Raw genomic sequence first — 25,751 nt, 5'->3', positions numbered from 1 at the left:
AGTTTTATTTTTCCCACAAAACAACTAGAACATATGCATAGCGGACACATGAGTGTAAGAAAGCTTATGTAACAACAAGGGTTATGATTTGTACTCTCACCGCTGCCTTGATGTGAGACGTTTAAGTGAATATTTGATTATTTCTCTTCTGCAACGCTTTAATTGCTCAACCTACCACTCTAGTGGAAAGAACATCTTCAGTCCGCTGTGTAATGAAGCTTTTGCACTCATAAATGAAAACGTACGAGGTTAATTGGGGCTACTCTATGTGATCATTTTGCAATATTAGAATTTGCAACTATGTTCAATAGAAATGATAAGCATTAGATCTTGTTCGATGACTCTCCTTTTTCTCACTCTCTACAGCTCCGAATGCTCCGTGCATACGGGAAGAGTTGTGCACGGCGTCCTACGACACCATCTCTGTCCACTGGACGTCTGATGATGAGTTCACGGTGGTATCTTATGAGCTGCAGTATGCTATCTTTACTGGACAGTCTAACATTGCCAGTAAGTACCTCTACTGTGACATGTCTCCATGCTTTAATGTTCAAAAAGCTGCAGCACCTATTTTCACCCTCTGTCTGAAACCAGATTCCAGTCTGCTCTGATTTGTTAGCTGGCCGGCTCTGTAGTGATTGCTCAACCGGTTCGATTTTAGCCTTTGCAGACCATTGACATGCACACAAACCTATATAACACACGCCAGGGAAGGGAGAACCCCAAAGAGCACAATTGGGCCCCTTTAAAACAACATGTATCTAGTGGACTGGCCGTTGTCCCACACCTTGCATTTGAATATTTATAAAAATATGCTCTTCAGACTTTTCTTTTACCATTTAAAGACTTTTTACAGATCTGAGGTCTGGAAGTACAATCATGCCGCTCTACTTGTGGCCACGAGCTCCCCTAAGGCAGCTGAGTTGAAGTGCTTCACTAAAAGCCGAGGTAGCGGTGGAAGTGGAACCTCCTGAAGTGAAGCCTGCAGCCTCTATGCCACTATCACCCTCTGATGTTGTCACACATCAATGGATTGTAGCCAGTGACAGATGAAAGGAGGATGTGGTTCGACAATGGTGCAGCAGATAATTCAAATGGGTGTAGATAAGATCTTACGTCAATCCATGCTCAATGTTTAAATAGCACAGTTGGAAACTATGCTAACATCTTTGCATCTTCTTGTCATTACTTTACCTAGTTTAAAGGATGTTTGGAACAGACAGCTATTAAGCTAATGTGACATTTCCCTTTCTTGCCTCTCTCACGTTCACATCCCTGTCTCTTTCTGTTCACCGGGACGCTGTGATTTCTCTCACCTCATGTTTTCACATCCCATAATGTCAGAGTGTTGGCATCCGAGTCACACGCCAGAAAATCCCCCCTCAGATGAATCACTTAATGAGAAGGGAAAAAGGTTGACTTAATAAAAACACAGAAACAACATGCTTAAGTGTAATTGTTAAGCACAGTTATCTTAATTAGAGTTCCTGTGGGAAAGGTGTCTTAATGTGATAAGAAAGAGTGAGTCTATCACTATGTATTTCATTTAGGTCTTTCAGAGTATACCAGTAGGAATAGCAGCAGTAGTTGCTTTAAATGCATGCCTTTATCACAAATGATTCGACTAGGAACCAGAAAGGAAACATGCATCTTTAAATCATGATATACAATCTGTTATTTTCAGGCTGATATTCTACTCCACAAAAACATATTTGCCAAAATATCTTAAGATACTGCTTAAGATAAGAAGAGTAGGCAACAAAAGGCATCCTTGTATATTTCTTGACAGTTCTTGAGTAGCATTGTAAGAAAGGAAAACTGAGGCTGCTGGTTGTGAAAGATTATTAATTTCTGTGTCGCCAACAAACAGATTGCCTTCCTCGGGGGAACAAAGCCATGACATGAACAAGCATACATACATGCAATCATTAGGATGTTGTATTATGACGTGCAGTTCAATGAAACACATGCTAAATGACCCACATAAACCTGAGTGAGCACAGTGCAGCCATGAAGCCAACGAGGTGTGAAAGGTTTCCTCTTGTGCCTTTTCACACCCTCTCACCACTGCCACAGGCTCATTGAGTACACCATGCTCTCACGCCACTGTACTGTTCAGTACATCAGAGGCATTTTGAAGTAAATAAATTATCTTAGGGTAAAAAATACGATTTCTTAGCGAATGAACTGACTACACAGAGTCTCCCCTCCCTGTCATGTGTGCCTCTTTCTCCGTATCTCACCCTCCTCTCTCCTCTCTCCCCAGGTCTGTGTAACTCTTTGGAGAGCTGGATGATTGTTCCCAACATCAAGCAGAACCACTACACGGTGCACGGTCTGCAGAGCGGCACCAAGTATATCTTCGTTGTCAAGGCCATTAACCAAGCAGGAAGCAGGAGCAGCGAGCCAGGGACTCTGAAGACCAACAGTAAGCACAAGAGCACTCCATATCGGGTCAACCTTTACTATAATATAAACTACAAGTGTTTTGTTTAATATATTATGGATATGGGAACATAAATGAGCTGTTCTGTGTAAAGCATGTTTCTAATGTTTCCAATCACTTTCTCCTCCACAAGGCCAGCCCTTCAAGCTGGACCCCAAATCGGCCCACAAGAAGCTGAAGGTGTCCCACGACAACCTGACGGTGGAGCGCGACGAAACCACGTCCAAGAAGGGCCACAGTCAGGAGCGCTTCACCAGCCAGAACAGCTACGGCGTGGTGGGGAACGTCTACATCGACAGCGGCCGCCACTACTGGGAGGCTTTGATCGGAGGGAGCACATGGTGAGTTTAACAGATCCAAACCTTTCTATTGAGAGTTTGTGGGGTTGTTTGAGTAAAGCTTCACAGAATATTCCCTTCCCTCTCAGGTACGCTGTGGGTATTGCCTACAAATCAGCTCCAAAGCACGAGTGGATTGGCAAGAACTCGGCCTCCTGGGTGCTCTGCCGCTGCAACAACTCCTGGGTGGTTCGCCACAACAGCAAGGAGCTGGCCATCGAGCCCTCGCCCCACCTGCGGCGCGTCGGGATCCTGTTGGACTACGACGTCGGCTCCGTGAGCTTCTACGACGCCGTGGGCTCCCAGCACCTGCACACATTCCACGTGTCCTTCGTGCAGCCCGTGTGCCCCGTGTTCAACGTGTGGAATAAGTGTCTGACGATTCTGTCTGGCCTACCCATCCCGGACCACCCTCGAGGGGCTGGAGCTCGACAACTGAAATCTACGGACTGGCGAGAATATACGAATGAACTGGACGTTATTTTGTTAAAGCTGCATTGGGTAGGACTTGTGGAGATGATCATCTTTGGATAGAGAACAGAAGAGTATCCCATGTTTTCAAATCAGATTTGCTCTAGTTATATTACATGTTTGCACCTAGAGGTAATAAAAAAAACATTTAAAATCACAAGACCAGTTGTGCAAAATGACCTAGTGCAGCTTTAGTATGTGAGGAAGAGATGTCTGGAGTGATGTCTTATCAAGCTTCTCATGTGATTTTCAGTTGATTTCTTATAGCAAATATAGCTCTAGTTCATGTATTGTTTGACTCAAGACGGATTATAGGGAGCAGCAGTCGATCCAGGAGGACCAGGAAAAAGACGGAGCTGAGCCAGAAATTCTTACTCTCAGGCACTTTGGGCCACGATGGGTGCATTTGTACCATGGCAACTAGGATACAAGCCACAAATCAATTCCTCATTTCCTTTTTAACATCACCTTATCAGATATAGCACTTTGAAAACTCCAGAAAGAACACACACACACACACACACACACACACACACACACACACACACACACACACACACACACACACACACACACACACACACACACACACACACACACACACACACACACACACACACACACACACACACACACACACACACACACACACACACCACACACACACACACACACACACACACACACACACACACACACACACACACACACACACACCCCTAACTTTAATCAATCATGGCGGCAGAAAGAGCAAAGGGACAGATGTATATTTTTGTAAATGTGTCGCAAATCTCCCCTTATCTTCTCCTTGTTTATTATAAAGGAACCAAAGTAGCCATTACTGTAAGATGTCTTTACATAAGTTTTACATAAGTTAAAAACATATTTTTTAAAATGACAGAAGACGAAATAGAAGTATGCTAATATTAAATGGACGATTCCCTTACTGTACACGTAGACCTTGTTTTTGCACATTGTTCCTACTTTATTCATTTTGGTGCAATTAACATGCATTACATTTGGACAGTGTTGTGTTCTGTTTGATTAATTGTGTTCATTTTCTTTTTTTGGCAGCCAGACAATTCCAGTCATTAGGCTCTGCAAGTTGAGCTGAGGGGTAAAATGCACATTGGGTCTTTCTCACTTTTCTATCAAACAAGCATATTCCCGTTTAATAGGACATGAGTGTGCCAGCGTCATTCATTTTTTAGTTTTTTTAATAGTGTCTTCCCATTATCTAAATACTACATTTTACATGTCATGTTTACACTGAGGTTTTACGATTAAATCTACATGCAGATTATTCTTTAAAAAGGTTGAATTATACCTCACTTTGTTGACAGAGCCACAGGCGGCTGTTCTCAGACCTGTCGCACATCAATGATGTCAGTAGGGTCACTCATTGGCTGGCTACTTCAAAAAGGGACATACATGATATAGCTACATTGTTAGACCCCTATAACAAAAGGGGATATTGTTAATACGACGTGCTATGATTCAAAAGTGTTATATATATAATTATGTTGAACTGTGGCAACAAAAGGCACTCCTCAGTGTTAATACAAAGCTTTGGTTGTATTTCTAAATGTTGCTTTGTTTCAATACCTGGTACACATAAAAAGTAAGAAGAGTATTCTTTAAATCTGTGTTTCCTCGGGAAATTAATTGAATTGTATGATTTTATTGTATCCGATACGAATATGTAGTGCTTAATTTAACGTTTCAATTTTTAACTGTATGACCACGGTGTTGTATTGTTCCGTCTCTGTGGACATCTTGATAGAAATCAGGATATGAGAGCTTGCATCACTGTCGTCTGAGATAAGTCTATGAGAAGGTCAAAAGTAAACGTTGTTCCTTTTCACATTAAAGTGTGCAATTGTTTACGGTGTGAAAATGTCAGGAGTCAGTCTCATAAAGCAGGGCGGGGTTAAATTCCAGCACACGTGTTTGTTTTCTTTCTGGGGGACAAAGGAAGCAATTCTCACATCCCACATAGAAACTTCGCTCCATTCACAAAACCACTCTCAGATGTTTAACAATGGACTAGATTTCGTAGATTCATCTCGCAAAGTGGGCTCTAACCATCACTTTACAGGAGTTGATGTAGTTATGCTTTGTATTACCATACAAAAAGAAGAGAGGCATTGAATCACTCAAGAGCATCTGTACTTCCACGTGATGAATCATGCGGACAAATGCTAATGTCACACCTCAGCGTGTGCAGTTCACTAGAGAAGACGAGGTTCAGTTTATCAAGTGAACTACTCTACTGAGGTAAACATATAAAAAGACCCAAGAACAAATGTCAGGTCACCTTCCCCTAATGATGGAGGCGTTAGTAATTCAGTGTTCATACAAGACTGGACTGTTTGTTTCAAAGCTTTGATACCTGTCATTAGTGGAGAAGAAAGTAGTCACTCAATGAGGTGCAGTACACAAAGTAATATTGGCACTTTTCTTGGCTACCCCCCGATGATGCTGTATTGTATAAATCAAGAGTCACAATATTAGGCCATCTGCACTTCTCTAACTATACCAAGCCCAGCACGAATTGTGTCATGTCTTGATGTTTGGTCCATAGAGAGCAATTATCTTCTGAAGACTTGCCTCTGAAACTACTTTATACAATATGCCACAGATCTGTTCTTAAGTGACACGTTGTTCCCTTGACATGAGATAACGAATTCCTTGCCTAAAAAGAGGTATGCCTTCAGATTGTGAAACAACCCATCCTTTTAAATGCAAAAATACAATTGCTCTGGCTCTAAATTCTAACCTTTTCCACCAACTGGATCCAATTGGAGCTACAGTTAAATGTGCTTGCTGACCCTTTCGTGTTCAAATGCAAAACTTTGCATGACATTTAAACAAATCGATACAGTAACTCAATGTCCCTTGGGATTTTGCTGTTCGGCCAAAATGTAATGCAAAGGTTGAGAACTATTATATAAAGCCAAACCTTTGCCAGGGGAAGGATTGCTGAGCTTGTGTGTTGTTTTCTCTGCACCACCTGGTTCAAATACAATGACATAGCAACACTATATTCACACTTGAGAGCTGTGACGGTCTAGCAGCTTAAAGAGCTCAGGCCTTTTTTTTTTGGCCTCAAGGGCACCTTCTTAAGCAAGAAGCAGAAACTGTTAGTCATTCAGTTTTCCCCATTGGATCTTGGAATTTGAACCACTGACCTTCCACTCTCCTTTAGGCAAACACTGGCCCACTTTTGTACACCGCCATTTGTGCTGCTCCCACTGCTACTGCACTTGTAAGGGCAGCCTGGAAGCTCTGCCGTCCCCAGAGGATTTTAACAGCCGAGCCACAGCATGGAGAGAGACTTCAAAAGACACAGTGTCTCTGCTCACAGAGGAGCTCTGCATGCATTGTATGGGCCCTCCTGGCCTTGATTTACAGTATATGTGGTAAACAAACTCGATGTATTTGAAGCTACTGTGGACAAATCTCCAGCAAAAAGATAATAGCTGCATAAGCAGAGAAGCTATAATAGAAACTCCCCCAGGATTAGATCTGGTAAATGGGACAGATTTTTGTTATAAAAGCACCGGGAAGACAACGATAAAACAAAGCTTTGTCAGATATTTTGGATCCTCAGACTAACTGCTCTGTTTGGATACAAAAGTGCTCCAAAACCAAACAGTTTTGAGCACACAGAATTCCTTCATTATCAAGAATGGAAAGAGTGCTACGATATCAGTTAAAATGTTTTCTGAATACATTATATCAATGTTTAGGGTGAAAAGTAAATAGCATTGAAGGTCAATATGAGGAATAGCATCCCACCACAAACTAACAACCAATTATATGTTTGCAACCTGTGCATACATGTGATAAACAAAAACACCTGACAGAGATAAATAAAAGAGCCACAGCGGGTGCTACAAGCATTGCCAAGCCACATTCATTAAATATGACACTTGTATAGTCAACAGCAGAATAAAACATCAGCAGGCAGAGATCGTGCATAATAGAAAACACATATGCAAAAAGAGAAACTAATTAAGCCACACACAAATGCAAATAGTTGCTAGCACTCTCATCTGTTGACAAAAGTAACCCAACAACAAAGTCCCTCTATAGACATTTGCAGACATCATACAACTGACTCTCATTCAGACAAATACAATAAGGGTCCTCTAGAATCAACAATAATTAATTACAAAAGATAAAATGATCAGCAATAAATACAACAAGCCACGAACACCACAGGGCAAGCAGTATTATTGAACATGAATAAAAAATGAGACTGCAGCAGAATTAAACATCGACAAAGCAGACAACAACAATGTAGCCACAGTCACACAGCATCAAGCAACTTCACACTCAGCTGAGTCCACACAAACACACAGCAGCTGCTAACACACATCTGTTCAATGAGTACAATGAGTTACTGTACTCACCGGTCTGAAGGTTGTCCCATTGAGCCGGTCTGATTGGCCTCCGTGTCCCACAGCTGCCTCTGAGTCTGCAGTCCCCACTGTAACAGAGAATCAGAGTCTCAACAAGTAGACAAAATGGCATCCAATGTAATAAAAAAGTCAATCAAAGAACTAGATTCCTATACCGGATCTCCTCTCTGGTAAACAAGAACACCCTGAAGACTCTGGCAGGAGCACTCATTCAAGGGTACTATGACTATGCTTGCACGTCATGGTACCATAGCACCTCCAAGGCGCTAAAAATAAAACTTCAAACATCGCAAAATAAACTGGTCAGACTACTGCTTGACCTTTCATCTAGAACCCACCTCACCTCTGCCCACTTTGACAACCTAGGATGGCTTAGAGTAGACGACAGAGTACAGCTACTTGCAATGGGCCTGGTCTACAAGATCCACTACACCTCTATGGTACCCATGTACATGTCAACATTCTTCCCAAAGGTCAAGGAATACCATGATCATAACACCAGAGGGAGCTCCACAAATCATGTGAAACCCAGATTTGGCACAAAAAAGGGGGAATACACGTTTCGCAATTATGCCACATCAAGGTGGAACGCTCTTCCCACAACTGTAAAGGAAAGTAAAACTATACTTACCTTCAAAACCTCTCTTAAAGAGCACCTTCGGGGGAGAGCATTGCAAAACTGGCCCGGTAATGGTACAAATCTCAACCTGTCGTTCAATGGACAGCTTCCCCCCCCCATCTATGTATATACTCGCATTTTAGACTCTGTTACTAACTGTATATCTGTAGACTTGGTATGTCTTAAATGTCCGGTTAGGATGTATTAGAACGAAATCTAAAATGAAAATTGTAAACAAGCAATCTGTATGTAAAAAACCACCTGTATGTAAATTGTAAATAAGCCATCTGTATGTCAAATATGTCTTATATGTCTTAAATGACATGATGAATTGGAAATGGGGGACCCTGATGTAAACAAGACGAAAGTCTTTCTCTGGTCTGCATCCCCTTAACAATTGTATGTTTTGAGCTGTACTGTACCCAATATACAAGCTGTTAATAAACTTTTCAATCAATCAATCAATCAGAAAGACCCCTCTGAGAGTAGACATTCCTCACTGGACGCAGATTGAAGGACTCATCATGAAAAGCATTTAGCATTTAGCATAGGTCACACAGTGTTGTTCTTGTCAGTTGGTGCCTCACATCAGTAATCAAACCAGTCACCTGTCCCCTCTTAGCACCAGGAGCTGACACACCTGCAGCTGCTACATGCGTCCGTTCTTTTTTTAAGTCTTAAGGACATTTGCTTGTTCTCCATAACATATTTCAAGAAGCACAAATGTAGCATATAGTATATCTTAAGAGGACAACTACTGTACACAAAAATGCTTTGATGCAGCAACCGACTGTGTTACTTCCCCCCCTCTCCGTTCACCAGATGCATGCTATCCATATGGTAAAGACATAAAGGAAAATGTATAACTGTCATGGATGAATTAGATAGAAATCCGCAAGCATATCTGATGGGCTATGCCAAAGATTGTCCCTCCATGCTGTCCTGTGGCATAAATAAAATCAATCCTCTCAATGCCCAGCAGATGTCACTGTTCGGATTCAGAAAATAAGCAAACAAGCAGCCCACATAAATGTCATTGGATAATGAACAGTAATTGGAAAGAGAATGATTATTGAACTTCTCCCTGCTAAGGCTAGACTTGGGAGATGTGAGTGTGTGCGTTTGTCAAAGAAAGATGCCTTTTCCAAGCAGACAAATCAATTGATTGTTATCCATGGTAATCTACAGTCGTCGTGCATTTCAATATTGCTGAGGCCTCTGGTCTGGCTTTCGAAACACAAATCGATCATGTCCATTTATCATGTCATATCTCATCTCCTCATGCTTACTGATTTCAACTTTATTACACTTAAATGGGACAAATCCATAAATGAAATGCGGGCAGATCTTGTGTCAGTAATTCATTTGGACCTCCATCAAGCGTTCTCTTCAAGTCACTATCTGTTAAATCCTCAATTTGAGAAGCTATTGCAGTGATAAAAGCCATGGTTGTGTCTATTTTAACGTGGGCAGAGAACAGTTACCAGAAAAAGTCATAAGGTGTGACTGTAGTCGTAATGTTTCATGAGAGTTTTGTAGAGATCAATATGCAATCAGAAGGGTTGTTGGTCATTTCATTTTATTCCTAAACAAGATTCAGGCTCAATACTGAGTGTGTATGTCAACTTGCCCTCACAGGCTAATTGTACGTAGTTATTTTAAGAACACAGCAAATGTTATTAGCTATTGTGACTAACAGTCAGACAAAGCATGCCTGTTGCTTGTTTGCAGCCGAGATTCACCATTATAGCTAGTCAATAATGGCCTTTTCTAGCTATCGCAAACCTGTTCCCCCTATCCGGTCAGCGTCTGTTGCTATAGCAAGAGACCAGGATATTGGCTGACATTACATTACATTACATTGCATTTAGCTGACGCTTTTATCCAAAGCGACTTACAATAAGTACATTCGACCAGGAAGACACAACCTTGAAGAAAACAGAATCATAAAGTACATCAGGTTTCATAGAGCCAAACATTTCAAGTGCTACTCAACTGGCTTTAGATAAGCCAGTCCTTTATTAGTATAAAAGTGCTTCGTTAATAGTTCTAACGCTCGAAGTGGAGTCGAAAGAGATGAGTTTTCAGTTTGCGCCGGAAGATGTGCAAGCTATCTGCCGTCCTGATGTCAATGGGGAGCTCATTCCACCATCTTAGAGCCAGGACAGCAAACCCACGTGTTTTCGCCGATGGGAACTTGGGTCCCCCTCGCAGCGAGGGCGCAGCGAGTCGTTTGGCTGATGCAGAGCGTAGTGCACATCTGTGAAGGCCAGGCTGCTGTCTCTTCAGGACCTGGTCTGGATTTAGAGTGGCCCTCCTCACTTGGCTTAAGGACATCTGGGAGGCTGCTGCAAGGCTTTTAGCTGCTAGTTGGGCCTCTTCTGTGAGGAGGTGGAGTAGCCACAGGGGCCCAGAAGCTGTCTGGACAGTGTTAGCTACTGCTGACCTCAAGACAATCCTCCAAGAAGGCTGTCTTTTCCCCCTGCATGTTGGGGTAGAAAGCTAAAATGAAAGCTTTAGCCTGCAATTAGCCTTCATCCAGCCTGTGCTAATTACAGGCTAGCTGTTGGGGGATTTGGAGTTAGCAGCAGGTATCCCATTGTTGCCTGTTCATCCCAGCTTTTAGCACCACTAAGCCTTACCACAAATCAATGCAATTCAACAAATGTGTTATCCATTCCGGTATGGTGCTCATGACTTGCAACCCATAGCTCAACAACCGCTCCATGCTCCCACAATAGTGTGAGTCCCATCGAGCAGACAGATATAGGGTTGTGAATGAGAATGAGTTCTGGCGCAGCGTCTTATCAGGACTCTCCTTATTTTCCCCCTACCTTCCAAATGACACATAACCATACCCAGTTCATGCCAAACCCCCATTTAGCATCTAATTTCTTCCTTATTGCATCGATCTAAATCAAAAACTTGCGACGTATGCCCCTGCCTTGCATTCTTATCGTTTGCACCAGACGGGGCACCAAAGGCTTTTGTGATAAACAATTTGGTTTATTGATCAAATAAGTCTTGGGGCACAATTAAGGCCCAAATGAAGGAATGACCACATGCCTAATGTTTTAGGAAAGTTCAGCCAGGAAGCAAAAAGTTACACTCTCAAGCTGCAAAACATGTTCTTCACCTCGTTGCTATGTACGAACCCATATCCTAGATTTCCATTTCCTTACATCCTCTGCCATCTCCCGCCTCTCTCGCAATCTGTATGTCTTCTCTTAAAACTCACCCACACACTGTATTTATATACCGGCCTTCACAATCACTCACTCAATCCCTCTTTGATATTCTAGCTATTTTATCCAGACAGCCAGTCATGAATCCAATTAGTTTGCACCTTTCAATCATAAAATCTTCAGTGAGGTTGAAACAAACTTGGACGGACATGCTTTTACCGCCTCCCGGTCTAATTAGGAGACGATAATTTATTGCGCTCCAAATGGGCAAGGGCTTTTGTGCACTCAAGTAATTGGAAAAAAAATATATAAGGGAGACAAGAGAGGGAAGCAACCAAGCGACGACAAACGATAAAGGCGGGAATTAAAAGGTAGCAGACACAGACAGGGTGATAGCTAGGTGTTTGAGCCATTTCTGCTCATTTCCCACTTGACTAAGTCCAAACTAAGAGTCAGACAGCTAGTGGGGCAGTGTGCAGGTCCTTCAAGGACTCATGTGTGTTTCATCTCTCTTTTTAAGATTCATGGGAGTTGTGTCAGCAATGCATTGCCTTAGATTCTTTACAATGAAAGTACCAGAGAGCACAAGAACAAACAGGGCTGTACGTCTGTGTGTGCTTGTGTTCTTTTACTTTAGTACTTGAGACAAACAAATTGAGTTTTAGACCTATCGAGGGACAACGTTTCTGAGACGTGAGTAGATTTGGTTTAGTGCTCAGCTGTCATCTGAAATATTCATTCTAATTTACAGGAGGTTGGTTTACCTTCAGGGGAACTCGCCATCAAGCATACGTCCAAATTATTTCTTCTTAACAGTGTTAAGACACTATATACAGATGGTTGTTGAAGGGAAAAGGAGTGGAGTCTGGTTATAAAGACAGTTATTATCAAAGAGTCATTATTTCATTAGGAGATCAGGTTTACTTTTCATGTTTCAAATCAATCAATTGCTCCTTAAAGTGTATTACAAAGGCACATTGGTGGGTGTGTGAAGACGAGTAGGCCGGGACAAGGGGGAGACAGAACGAGAAAGGAGAGAAAACATGAATTTGTGTGAGCTGGGAGAGTATGTGTGAGATTAGGTGTGTGTGAAGGAGAGAGGAGGGAGGGAGAAAAGGTGAGAGCAAGATGCGCTTTTCTATACGGATGCGCAAATGTGTGGGTGTGTGTGCGCGCCTGTGGTGGCGTTCGTTCTTGCCTGAGTGCATTTGCACAGAGGAGAACGGATATGACAGGTATGTCTGTTGTCTCCTCAGAATAATTGCTTATGGATTACCTGAGGCGAGTCCCCCTGGAGATACTTAGAAATGACACTCCCAGGCGACTCCTTGAATCATGTTCATATCCGGTCTGAGCGAGAGTACGATTTCTCTTTGCCTGTGGTATGCATCTCCTTTTACCTGTGTTTGTGATCCAAGGGGAAACATTGTCTCTGCTGTCTAGAAGTACCTGCAAAGTCGTCACAGCTGTTCATTAAACTCACCTACACACATATCAAACCCATCTTATATGACTCAGCTAAATTCCATGTACAGTAGATGACTGATTTCTAACATTTTTGTGCTAACTGCGTTGACATCCGGTACATTCCGAGTGGTTTCTGCTTTAGTGCCACTCAAAGACATTTTCGTGCTCAGAGAGCCTTCAGAACAAGAGTGCAAATGGACTGAGAGCAAGTGTTTCTGCTTGCCCGATAAGGACGCACAATAGAGCTATGTTACCATTAACATTCCCAAAAGCCAATCAATGGCCATTGTTTGTGTTGGGACAGTCGGTGAAGAACCAAATAGCCCCAAATTAACTCACTTGCTGCAGTTATTACTAGCAGGTGTGCTATGCATTTGAATCCCTACCACAGCAGATAACACATATTTCTAAGACATAGACATTTAGGCTACTTTCCTCCACTCATTGATGTTAGCTCTGCACAGAACTAATTCTTCATGATGCAATCCCATTAAGCCAGTAGAAATCTTTAACACAGGCTACTCAGAAGGGGTGAAAACTTCCCTTAATAGCATATCACACTTAAATGCAGCCCATGCTTCACTCTGCAGGCTGTTGCTTTTCCTTGTTACCAAAGCTGTAGTTCAGAGGAGAAAATATGGCCAAAACATAAAAGCAAAGGTTGTTGCAATTTCCTCAGTCGGCGATAAGCTTGCTTTATGATTTATAGCAAATTAGGATTTCAAACAGAGACAGTTCCCAGCATTAACAAATGAAGGATTTTCAATATCCACATGCATAGAGAAGAAAGCGTTAAGGTCATTTCATTTATTCAAATGAAACACTTTATGGAGAAAAATATATAATCCACATTTTAAAAGTCTAGCACGGAGGTCTTCTTGCTGGAACATTTATTGATTCAAGTGAAATATGTCCCCTTGAAAGTACCCTCCCTATAATTGACTGGATTCAAATAACTGCAAGGTGAGATAGGGAAGTGAATGACAATGTGTAATCCTTGGTAGGTTGTCCCCTAGCTCACACATTGTGTTAAACACCATCTTTCATTTACAGGCCTTGAATATTCCCCTTTTTCTTGCAACCATTACAGTTTGAAAGAGAGGAGGAATCCCACAACACATGGAGGGTGATAAATGTTCTGCAACAAATTATTTCATTGTCACATAAAAGCTGAGGGAGTTTGACAGAAATCCCCTCATCAGGGGTTCATGGCAGAGGGAACATTGCACTCGAAAACCTTTCCAAAACAGATACATCACTCACAAAGTGCTCTAGTGAACTTAAAGCAATCAGATAAAGGTAAGATGTCTAAACTCAGGAATTATTACACATCTGTCAATCATTTTTCACAACTGCAGACCAGCCTTGATTGTCTCATTAGCATTGAAATGATTAAAGAAGCCCTATTATGCTTTTTGGGGTTTTCCCAGAGTGCTATAGGTTTTTGCATTCCCAAAGTTCAAGATGTCACAGCAATTATTAACAAAGCAGCAATGCTCATACTGACATATCTATGGGTCTGAGGAGGCTGTTTGTGAGTGGATAGAGTTGCAGTGCTCACAGTGACAGTGCAAGGTATAGGTAACATTCAATTACATACCTCTCTACACACAGAGTGCACTGAACCGTGGTAGGCCTGGAGTAGATGAGGGGTGACAGGGATATGCTCAAAACTCACTGGTCCCTGGATTTCTTTACTCCAGCAGAATCACAGTGTGGCTGTGTGGTTGATACACTGTGCCAAGAGTAAGGTCACTTTGAAGAAGAGGACCAAAATGTGTGTATTGCTTGATTTTAAGAATTGTATTAAGCAATGCGGAATTGTTAATACCAATTTACAGTATTTTTGTTATGAGAATATACAGTATCTTTGGTATAAACATCATATTCCATATTTTGCTAATGCAACCTGGATAAGCTACACTGCTCTCCAGGGTTATTGGCACAATAGGGAATTTCAGTTTTCTAATTGAACGTGGTTTGGGTGGAGATTACCAATACAGATATCCGTTATTAATCACTGATTTACAGGTGGAAGTGTTTCTTAATAAGTGGCATGGGAGGGCACTGTATCCTGTTTTCTTAGTCAGTTCAATTCTGCACTCATTTCTGATAATATTTCTCAGATTTCCCATGGCCCTACCCGCTGACTAATTCTTAGTCCCCCCTTTACCATTTCATAAAAAATAAACAAGTCCTGGAAAAGACTCACCGCAACTTCATATCCTTATTGAAATATTTCCAAGCCGTGCTATTAACCATTGTGTTTCGTTTCGAATGGTTTTACGTCTAAATAGGCCCCCAAACCCAATACTAGTCTAAGGGAAAGGGGACGTTAAAAAAAGGACATATCTTTAAATCAACTGTTCTGAGGTATACCAAAAAGGTGAAAATGTGCAGTGCTATGATTCAGGATGAGACATGGTGTGTCAGTGAGTGGAGCTGTGTGGGTGTAGTTCACACAGGGTGCCAGCAGAGAGTGATACACACACTGTAATGGAGCTTTCCCAGACTGCGGCTTTGGGGGAAAGCTGTAAGCTACTCTCCCACCCTCTGTAACAGAGGGGAGCTGAAACTGTACATGTGTGCATCTGTTATAGCACTTAGCTTCAACCCTCTCCAGCACAGTGAGAGCTGGAAGCCGCTGCCTGACATTCACAAACAATGGCCATGCAAGACAATGCAAACAAGAAGCCTGGGATCATTTCCCTGTCCCCGTGTGCAACAGCTTGCAAAGCTTCTACTTCCTCCACCCACCCCTTTCCAGCTCCAACATAAGACATCGCCCAAGGTGTGGATTTATGTAACCGCGCAGATCCCTTTTTCCAAACATGCTTTAACCACATCATCCTACATTCAAAGCAACTTTTGTATCTCAGCTCCAAATCAGACATGTGAGCGCAATCGTGGTTTTTCGGGAGAAGCCGGGCAATCACTTCAGGGTGTTTTGAAGCTGACTGCATTTTGCAGGGCAGCATAAACATCCCAAGGGTGTTGTTTGAGTCAAACATCCATTTGGCTTAGGGTTGATTTTATGGGTCAATTGCACACTAGTGGAAGGGCGTAAAAACTCCACAACACCTTGAATAGTAATGCTCCCTGGGCCTCCTCTAACAGATTGTGTTCATGTATGAATGCATATATGCATTCATACATGAACACAATCTGTTATGGGCACACGCATGTTCAAGCGTAATAAAGCGGCAAATAATGTGTCTTGGAAACTTTTGAAATACACACATGCAGGTTTAAAGCTGTGTGAGGGAGTCTCAATCGGGTGGGTCACAGTGCATTTCAACATAAAAGACAGAAGAGGATGGTTATGTGTCTTGATAGTATCATTTTAAGGAGGAGTTGCAGGAGGTAGTCTCCAAGGTTGTAGGGTGACTTTACATCATCTGTCCAGGCACTATAGAAACAAAATAGCTTCATGGTTAACTCTGGCACATTTACAGAAATGTCTTTTAATGATCTCTGTTACATAAACTAATACAATAAAACACATTTGACAAAGCCGTGAGCAACTAAGTAACAGTCGAGTGTGCATGACTAAGCAGAATTTTACTTTTAGACACCGGTATTATTTAAACGTTACCATTCAGACTTTAGCTTTAAAGGAGCCCTATAATTATCAGAGGCACGTATGCACATATACTGTACATACAAATATAACCATGAAAAGGAGCGTAATGGGGCTCCTATATGGCAAAATACGCCCACAACGAGTAAATGCAGTCTTGAAGAAACTTGTGAAAAATCATTCTTTTAGCAAAATAACACCTACAGTTCACTGCCTTTACACGTCTTAAGATGTTGTTATGACAGCATTCCTGCTATTCTTTTTTTGTTGCACTCACACCACCATGTTTACTTTGAGAGCTTATGGTTTTGTGCCATGTTCACACCATTACATTTATATTTGACCCCCAACAGCCTCTCAGTGATTTCTTCTCTCATTGGAATGCATTGTGTTCAGCATCTTACACTCAATCTCAACGGCAACCATATCTCAATTGATTCTCTTCGTTGTTTACTGCTTTTACGCCAAAATCCAGTAAACATTATAGAGAAATCGCTCAAACAGGGTCTTGGCCTATAAAATGTGTTTCAACAACTGAAAATATATCATGCATAATTGCAGTTTCAACGAGGTCCCGATTCACAAACCGCACATTAATCTACCATGAGTCCTGTGCTGTCTCTTAGTGTACCATCAATTATTCAGAGGAAAAATAATAATTAATAGAAAAACTAAGATAGCAGCAAGTTTCCTTCAGGTATGTATATCCGAGTGTGTGTGCACACATCCTTAGAGATATTACTATGGGGACTGATGCAGTGGAAGTAATGCAGACTGAATGCACATTTCAATCCGGTGAGTCAGTGTGTTTTCAGGCAGAATCGATGCCCTTATAGGCTATGCTCTGTATAGTAATGGTATTATTGCCTCGATGGATCGTAGCTCGCGGCGTATAGCTCCTAGCACTGTGGAAAAGCATTTCAAGGTAGAGATTTGGGGATTTTAGTCGCATTTGAGGCTGAGAAGTGGAGGGAAAATTCATCTGTGTAAATGATGGTAATGTTATTACTTGGGGGAAACGAGGCTATATTGCAGCGGGGCCGACTGGAAGTGAAACTCAGCCAGACAATCAGTGTAGATTTTCAAGCGGAGGAACATATTGAAATTAAAAGTCATTTCAGGCAATTTAGTAACTTTTTCTTGTCGAATTTTAATATCCAAAATTGGATAATTATCATTGTCATAATGGACTCTTAGTTCCAGCAACCCATCAACTCAGAGTGCGTTTAGTTCAGGTAGTGTTGCCTGCAGATATGAGCGAATTTCAGGACGTGACTTGCATGTGAAGAGGTCTAAAAGTGCATCAGAAACGCATGCTTGGGTCTGTTTGCATAGAGCTGGACGTGTGCTGGACGTGTGTTTCAGATCTGTCTCCTGCAGACTGTCAGGCTTTGGGTGAACTTCAAAGCGTGGTGAGAACCAGTCAGACTGAAGAATCAGCTTCCAATCAACCCTGATGATGAGAAGCCAGCTATATTCAACCATACAGAGCCACAACAATGGTCACCCCTTATGGAAACTCTGCAGCATGTATAACCTGAGTAATCTAAAATACAAAAGCAAGATAAGCAGAAAATATAACAACTAAGGAAAATAATATAAAAATAACTTTGTATGGCCAAAACACAAACCTCACTTTGGGTTTATTTACTAGCTCGCCTCAGATGCCTTTGAAGGGAGGCAACTAGCCGCTGGTCTGGGTTATTTTCCAAACAAAGACTGCTGTGAGTTTGGAAGCCTTAGAACTCAAGTTTTCAAATTCACTACTTGTTGGAATAGATCTAGCCCGCTCTTTGAATCTCCCCTGATGTTTGCTGCTTCTTTTTACTCGCCAAAACTTTAAAATGCAGGTTTACGCCACAAAGGAATATTGGAACATAAACAGTAATGGAAGAGTGAATAACAGTAGAAGTACAGGCTTTGAATGTTGAGCATTATTTCAAGGCTTTTCTTTTGTCGTAAAAACATCACAAAAGCATTGAGTTTATAATAATAGTTCAGTACAGGCTTTCGCATTCACTGCTTTACCTCGAGGTATGAAAAGAAATGCACTTCACTTTGGAATAAGCCAAATAAATAAATCATTTGAGCCTTTACAGACCATTTACATACACTAAAACCTATATAACACACCAGAGTAAAGGGAAACCCCCACTGTCGTATGAGGGGACAACATACATTAAAAAAATAGATACAACCTAAACAATCCTATTCATTTGAAATCCAAAATGGGTGCTATATTGAAAAATCTGTGTTTGTGTAAATTGCTCATCAGCCTCCATCGTGATGGTAATATATTTGGCTTTCTTGTGTGTTACTACATGAAAAACAAGCACCATTCCACACCATTGACGCCACCGTGGACCTTTGAATGATTACAAGCCATGCAGATTCAAATTGGAGGTCCAATTCTTCTCCGGCTCAAAAAGGAGCAGGTGGATAATCACCACCGTACTACAAAAGCTAGCTTTCATTCTCTCTAATGATCAAATCTATGTGGAAGCCATTAGCCTGCTATTCTATTGAAGCCCCCATCAAAAATGCTGTCAGAGGCTCCCCGAATATTATGATTTCTATTACTGTGGTTAGATGTGTTGAACACTGTAATAACACTGCATCTGTGAATGTGGGCGGATGATGGGTGGGATGTACAATCTACTTTTACTGTCTTCACAAAACTACAGAATTCTACCAATGGACACAGGGATACTAGGAGAACAGTACATATTTGTATTTCATTTAAGATACCAAAGGTGATTTAAGAACTTGCATGCTTAGGAATGCACATAGGGGAACCAACTCAGCTGTTGTTCGGAAAAATTATGAGAGTCCTTTAGATGATTGCCAAACCCTGGGTGATATGTCTCAAGAAATTACTCAAACATGAGCAATATAACCTTGACAAGCCTGTGTTTAAGTGTCAGGGGGGGGGGGGTCGTTGAGTATATCCATTAAAGTTAGAGTTATACCTTGTTCCATAGCAACACTATAGGTTATCTCACTCACCTCCAATGAACACTTGTCAAAGATGTAACAATTGGTATGACATAACTGTCTGGTTTTTGCATGGCTTCTGCCTGTTTTATATCTCCGTACAAGTAGAATCCAATAAAATCCACTAGTCTTGCCTAGCCTTGTTGCCATGACCACTCCTCAGGGGTTTGCTGGTTGGCCACGATCAACCATAATTGATCAATATCAAATGGACATGAATTTCAGTCCATTGGTGGATCCCTGGAGAAATGTGCACTTGAAGTCTTCACAGGTTGAACAATTCTTGTCTAAGCCCAAAATAAATGTACCCAGACATTAATCGAATCAGTCTTTTGTTCAATAACCGTGAAATATCAGATCCAGTTGATTATAATAACCAATAACCCAAACCTGGAGCAGAACCTAAGGTTTCAGAGAGCCCATATTGGCAAATGGTAAATTAATTGTATTTATACAGCAATTGTCCAACCTTTATAAATCCAAGTCTTATATTACTACCATGACAAGTATGTTTATATTAAGGATATACACAATACAGTGTGTTTAATACCGGATTAATCATTATGCTAATGTTAATTTCTGGCTTCAATCATTGTGGCAGACTTTTGTCTGAGATTAAATGAATAAATAATAGAGCTAAAACAAAGAAAAGTGTCCTTTATCGATGCAGTCTTCCACTTTGCTCCACTTAACAGCGTTGGGAGATAGGTAAAGTGGGGGTACATTTGAACAGGATCTGTTCCAATTGAGACTTTGCCATGTTGTTTTCAATCAGACTCCCCCGATGCACTTGCCAGCCCTTCACATTAACCCCCCTCACTGTTCACCTGACCCTTTCATACCTCAATCCCCCCCTCCTCATCCCATTCTCAACCCCAGCTTGCCTCCAAGGGATCAATTGTACAACAAATTCAATGAATTCTTTGGCAGAGCCTGCATTTCCTCTGAGAGCATTGGTTGCTCTCACAGTGAACAGGCGCTGGGAGAAGGAAAGCTTTGGAAAAACAAGTGAGTGAGAACCATAGCGAGGTGGCGATAGAGAGATGCAGAGGGAGGGAAAGAGCACCTTTGAGGTCACCGCATATTTAGAGGCAGACTTTGACAAGACTTGGCAGGAAAGGTGCTGCGTTGTGGCGTCTGAATGAAAGGCGCAAGGCGGAAATGAAAGCGGGTAAAGGATAAGATCAGGAAATACAATAAGGAGCTGTCTTGTAAACACGCCTCGATGCCAACAACAGATAATAAAAGGAACAGGCTGATGAAGCAGTACTTTTATTTCACCTGACAGAGGGGTGTGTGCAGGTCATTATCTTTCAGGATGGATATGGTAGCATTTCGAGAATTACGCTGACACCAACATTATTTGTTCGAGGAGTTAAATAGCCCTTTGTAGTTTTGCAATACTTCCTCCCTTCCTCTACCTCCTCCATCTCCTTTCACAATCTCTTACGGTGAAACAGCAGAAAAAATACCTTATAATACAATCCGAGCCAGACAGAGTACTTGTTATTCAGTGCTGCGCATTAAAAGATCCTTCAGAGCAACACACACAAAAAGTACCAGCTAATAACATTCATAATGCGTGTGAGCAGAATATGTAAGTAAAGATTTAACATTATTATTGATTTTATTCATACATTCTGTAAAAGGCCATCATTGCAGTTAATTAGCTTTAGTTGGCCTTATACATAATGTATCTTTTCCAATAAAGAACAAAAGAATAGATGGGGTTTCCAAAATACGGCTCCAAATACTTAACAGTGATACGAAGGGTAATTATACTTGCTTGTGTGTGAACTCGCTACTTTTGAAATGATGATGTGTGTGAACTTTCTTTCCTCAGAGGGACTACCAAAATGGCAGCGCTCGGTAACTGGCCGAAACACATCATGTATACCAAAGGATGTTCCAGCACAGTAATGAGGAGAGGGGGGCGCTGTGACCCTTTCACACAAAGGAAACAGTCCATACATAGATCACAAGATTGCTCTAATTGCATCTAGTTAATATACAATGGGTTTCTATGTAAACATATTGTACTCAGGCTGCAGCTTATATCAGCAAACAACACTATTCAAAGTTTCTCCAGACTCCAACTAACATGCAGCCCTTAAAAAACAAAAAGCAGATGCATGTAATCAGTAACCTAATCTGAGTGTACAAATACAAAAGTAATGATTACCTTCAGTCACTTTTGGGTTACCTTGATATGAAATGCATCCTGATTATGTAAAGTTATATACAAGTTACTCCCAAAGCCTGGTTACAGCCACCTCTGGTAACCATACCCTATGTTACTATTGTCATTGTGTGCATGATACAATGCAAATATTGACTTTATATTTTATAAAAGCCACTGCAAAACTCAAGTTTGGGCTGTCAGTCAACCAACATTTGGAAACAGACTGTTCCCTTGTATGGAGTCAGTTTACTTCACACTTACTGTCATCCTCCGCAGCCCGTGACAGTAAGTGCTCCACGCACCCTGCAGCTGCATTCTTATCAAGTGGATGACATCCGCACTCGTATCAAATGTTATATGGTGAAAATATTGTATTACATACACATATAATGTTTCAGGGGCAATAGATACAATATTATTCCAGAGAAAACACTGGACTATATTATGCAGTGAATTCAATTCAGAGATCAAAAATAAAGTATTAATTATATGCAGCTCAAGGATATTAAGTTGCAGGCACTGAGTGATATAAAGGGACACATTTTGTTCGTCTGCTTCACTTCACTGAATGTTCTTGTAACACTTTAAGTGACTTGAAAATGACATGATGGTCAGTGTGACCTGGTACACATGGGATGAGTGACACCTCTATCTAAACATGGCACTTTAAGAGGGAAATAATTGAATTACTGCATCTGGTGAAAGTGACCTACTGTTGAAATAAGTAAAAGTAAAAGAGAACATGAAATCAAGTTACCAATCAAATAAATACAATCTGGAAATGGTTGTTATGAGTTTGTGCATAGCCTATTATTGCCCTAATTTGGTCATGTTTGGTTCATGAGATAAATTCATTCATCAAAGGAACTGTCTTTGTAGCCTGGCGGCTGAGTCATACAAAAGCTTTCAACGCTTTTTGAAAAGACTGCATGCTATACATTAAAACAAGCTAAGGGTAGGACATCTCCTGAACGCAGAGGTTACAGATTCATGTAAACTAATAAAAGACAGGTTTGATTTGATTCCTTCCCGAAGCGATCAATATGTTCGTTCATGAAGCAGCTGATCAAAGGAAATCGTCTGGGAAATACAATATGGACATATGTCAGCACGTGCAGAGATTTGACAGAATTGGTTAATCTGATTTGTAGGTCTTTGTGAAGCATCGGAAAAAAGCATGTATCAGGCCTTGGCAGTGAATCCACGGGGAAAGTATTTGTATGAATGCTGACAGAAGCCGCGCAGCAGAGACAAATGAAGCGGCCGAACGGCTGGGCGTGATACATGGAGCCCGTTGCACACTACAGGCACCCACATCCATTGCGTACTTAATGGTGTGTTTAATTCACTTTTAATCATATTTTGATTCAACCTCTTTCACTTCTGTGGAGTAAACCTGCATTTCTCGCAGAGTGAGTTCGCTTGGAGACCGATTCCCCGTCGTTTGCAATGACATTCTTCCGACCTCAGGTAACTTCACTTAGATCGCTCATGTGAATAACGTGAAGATTTCCGACAAACACTGACAGGCGGGATTGTGAAGAACATTCATCAGGTGAGAAATTAAGTCATCTGGTGGAAAGCATCTGAATGACTATTAACCAGATTTCCTCTGCAGCTCTTGCAGTGTATCAACACCTTTCTCAAACCCTAGATAGGTGCCAGACCACTGTACTATTTGTTTTGTCTCAAATAAGCACTATTATGTTCATTTTCAGGCTCCTATTTATATGTTGTGCCTCTACTGTTCAAAATGTGCTTTATTTTCTCATACTTCCTGTGTTTGCAGCACCTCTTCTCACCCTACATAACAAACTACAGGAAAGGGAAAACCCCAAGGAGCATAATCGGGCCTCTTTAAGGATGTATAATTCAAGCATGGTGCCCACATGAGATAAACTCCATGCTCCAGTGGTAATTGCAAATTCTCTATTGAAGTCTCGGTCATTTTCTCATAGAAGACAAAAAGCTACAAAATATATAAATAAAATATTAATTTTTTAACTTTGGCTCAGCCCGTCCTTTGTGAAAGTGGTTGTTAACTCCCCAAAGTCACTTTCCTTGTCTGTCTCAACAATGGAGTTAGCAGAATCGTTTCTGCCTCATTTCCTAGGCAACCTCTGAAACCGACTCCTGTGTCAGGCCAACCTGCGCTGACAACCCCCCGCTGGAACACACACGCATACACACATGCGCACGGCCTGAAATCCAGCATGATGTCTTGGATCTTCTCCCTCTCTTCTTTACACTTGATTGACTAGCTTCTGCTCACTGCCTGCCAACCCTCCAGGGTCATTTACGCTGCAGAGAGAAGAAAAGAGATGGCGAAAAAGAGACAGATCAGTAAGAAAAGCCCAATAAGGGGAATGAATAGCAGAGGTGAAAGAAAAGAAGAGGCCAGGCTCATCTGGAGCTGTCAAAAGCCCCGGCTTTGAGAAGCTGAAAAACCTGTCTCCACTTCCTCCTGATTTTCTTTTTTACTTTAGGAAGCTCCCTCTGGGATTTTGTCATTAATTTATTTCCACGGAGCCAAGTTGGACTACAGCAGGAGTCAGGGTCACACAGGAGACGCTTCGTATGGAGATTATGTGGGATATTTCAATGACAGATATAGATTTTGTTTGATGTTAAAAGAAAATGGCTGGATTACCATTGAATATTATATTTTCTGAATAATCAGTGCATAGTCCTCTTTGTGCCTTTGAAAACAAAACATTTGAGACTATAGTAACTGTGACTGAACATCTCTGCACTGTGATCTACAACACTCTGAATATGTGGATGGGCCACTCGAGGACATGGCAAGAGTCACTCCAGCCTGGACTGTCTGCTCCATGTAATCGTACTAAAGGGGAATCTTCAACCTTTGAGATGCGGGCACTCTAAAGTAGGCTTCTTGCAAGGACCCCTCAAACCTAACACTAACCCTCCATTTCCAATAATAATAATAATAATTTCAATTTATATAGCGCCTTTCACGAAACCCAAGGACGCTTTACAATGGGAAGTAACACAACAAAAAGTAATAATAATCATACAGATACATAGGCTGAAGAAAACAAAACAGGAACAGGTTGCTGAGTACTGTATATTAGTTGAGGCCAAAGGCCTGAGTGAACAGATGGTGTTTGAGGTGTTTTTTGAAGGTGTCCAGAGTGTCTGCATTCCTGATTGCAGAGGGGAGAGAATTCCAGAGGGTGGGGGCTGCGACACTGAAGGCTCTGTTGCCAAATGTTTTCAGCTTGGAGCGCTGGATGGAGAGCAGCCCTTTGTCAGAGGACCGCAGGTGACGAGAGAGGGTGTAGGGCTGAAGGAGGTCAGAGATGTATGGAGGGGCTAGGGAGTGGAGAGATTTGTAAGTTAGCAGGAGGAGTTTGTACTGGATGCATGACTTGACCGGGAGCCAGTGAAGGTGGATGAGGGTAGGGGTGATGGCTGCAGAGTTCTGGACGTACTGGAGCCTGTCCAGGGCTTTGCTGGTGACCCCGAACAGAACTCCATTGCAGTAGTCCAGACGAGAGGAGATGAAGGTATGAATGAATATTTCTGCAACGGGGTCGGGGAGAGAGGGCCGGAGTCTGGAGATGTTTCGTAGGTGAAAGAAAGCGGTTTTGACAGTAGACCTGATGTGGGAGTTGAAGGTGAGGCTAGAGTCCAGAGTGACGCCCAGGCTGCGACCCTCAGGGGAAGGGTGGATGGAGCCGCCATCGATGGTGAGGAGCAGATCTCCAACCTTCCGGAGCAGTGTTTTTGGGGCCACAACCATGAGCTCTGTTTTGTTATTGTTGAGTTTAAGTCGATTTTTTGACATCCAGGCTTGGATGTCGCGGAGGCAGTTGACAAGTGACAGTGGGGTTAGCTGGGATGATGGATTGGTACTGATGTAGAGTTGGGTGTCGTCGGCATAGGAGTGGAAGTTGAGACCATGTCGGCGGATGATTTCACCGAGGGGGAGCATGTAGATGTTGAATAGAAGGGGGCCGAGCACCGAACCTTGCGGCACACCTTGGTTGACAGGGGCTGGGGGAGAGCTGGATTTTCC

At 41.8% G+C, this 25,751-nt stretch overlaps 1 protein-coding gene across 1 annotated transcript in view; it reads left to right on the top strand.

The window, feature by feature from the left end:
- LOC117546722 (E3 ubiquitin-protein ligase Midline-1-like) overlaps positions 1-5,146 on the top strand; it is a 30,930-nt gene extending 25,784 nt beyond the window's left edge. The window contains 5 exon segments of the mRNA XM_034217069.1: positions 367-510; positions 2,267-2,428; positions 2,580-2,787; positions 2,874-3,195; positions 3,197-5,146. Coding sequence (XP_034072960.1) covers positions 367-510; positions 2,267-2,428; positions 2,580-2,787; positions 2,874-3,195; positions 3,197-3,223 — 863 coding nt within the window. The 3' untranslated portion in view covers positions 3,224-5,146.
- The last annotated feature ends 20,605 nt before the right edge of the window (positions 5,147-25,751 follow it).

This window comes from Gymnodraco acuticeps, unplaced genomic scaffold, assembly GCF_902827175.1.
Source record: "Gymnodraco acuticeps unplaced genomic scaffold, fGymAcu1.1, whole genome shotgun sequence".
In the NCBI taxonomy this organism is placed as follows: Eukaryota; Metazoa; Chordata; class Actinopteri; order Perciformes; family Bathydraconidae; genus Gymnodraco; species Gymnodraco acuticeps.
The sequence above is the reverse complement of the archived record's forward strand: the minus strand, read 5'-3'. Positions and strand labels throughout refer to the sequence as shown.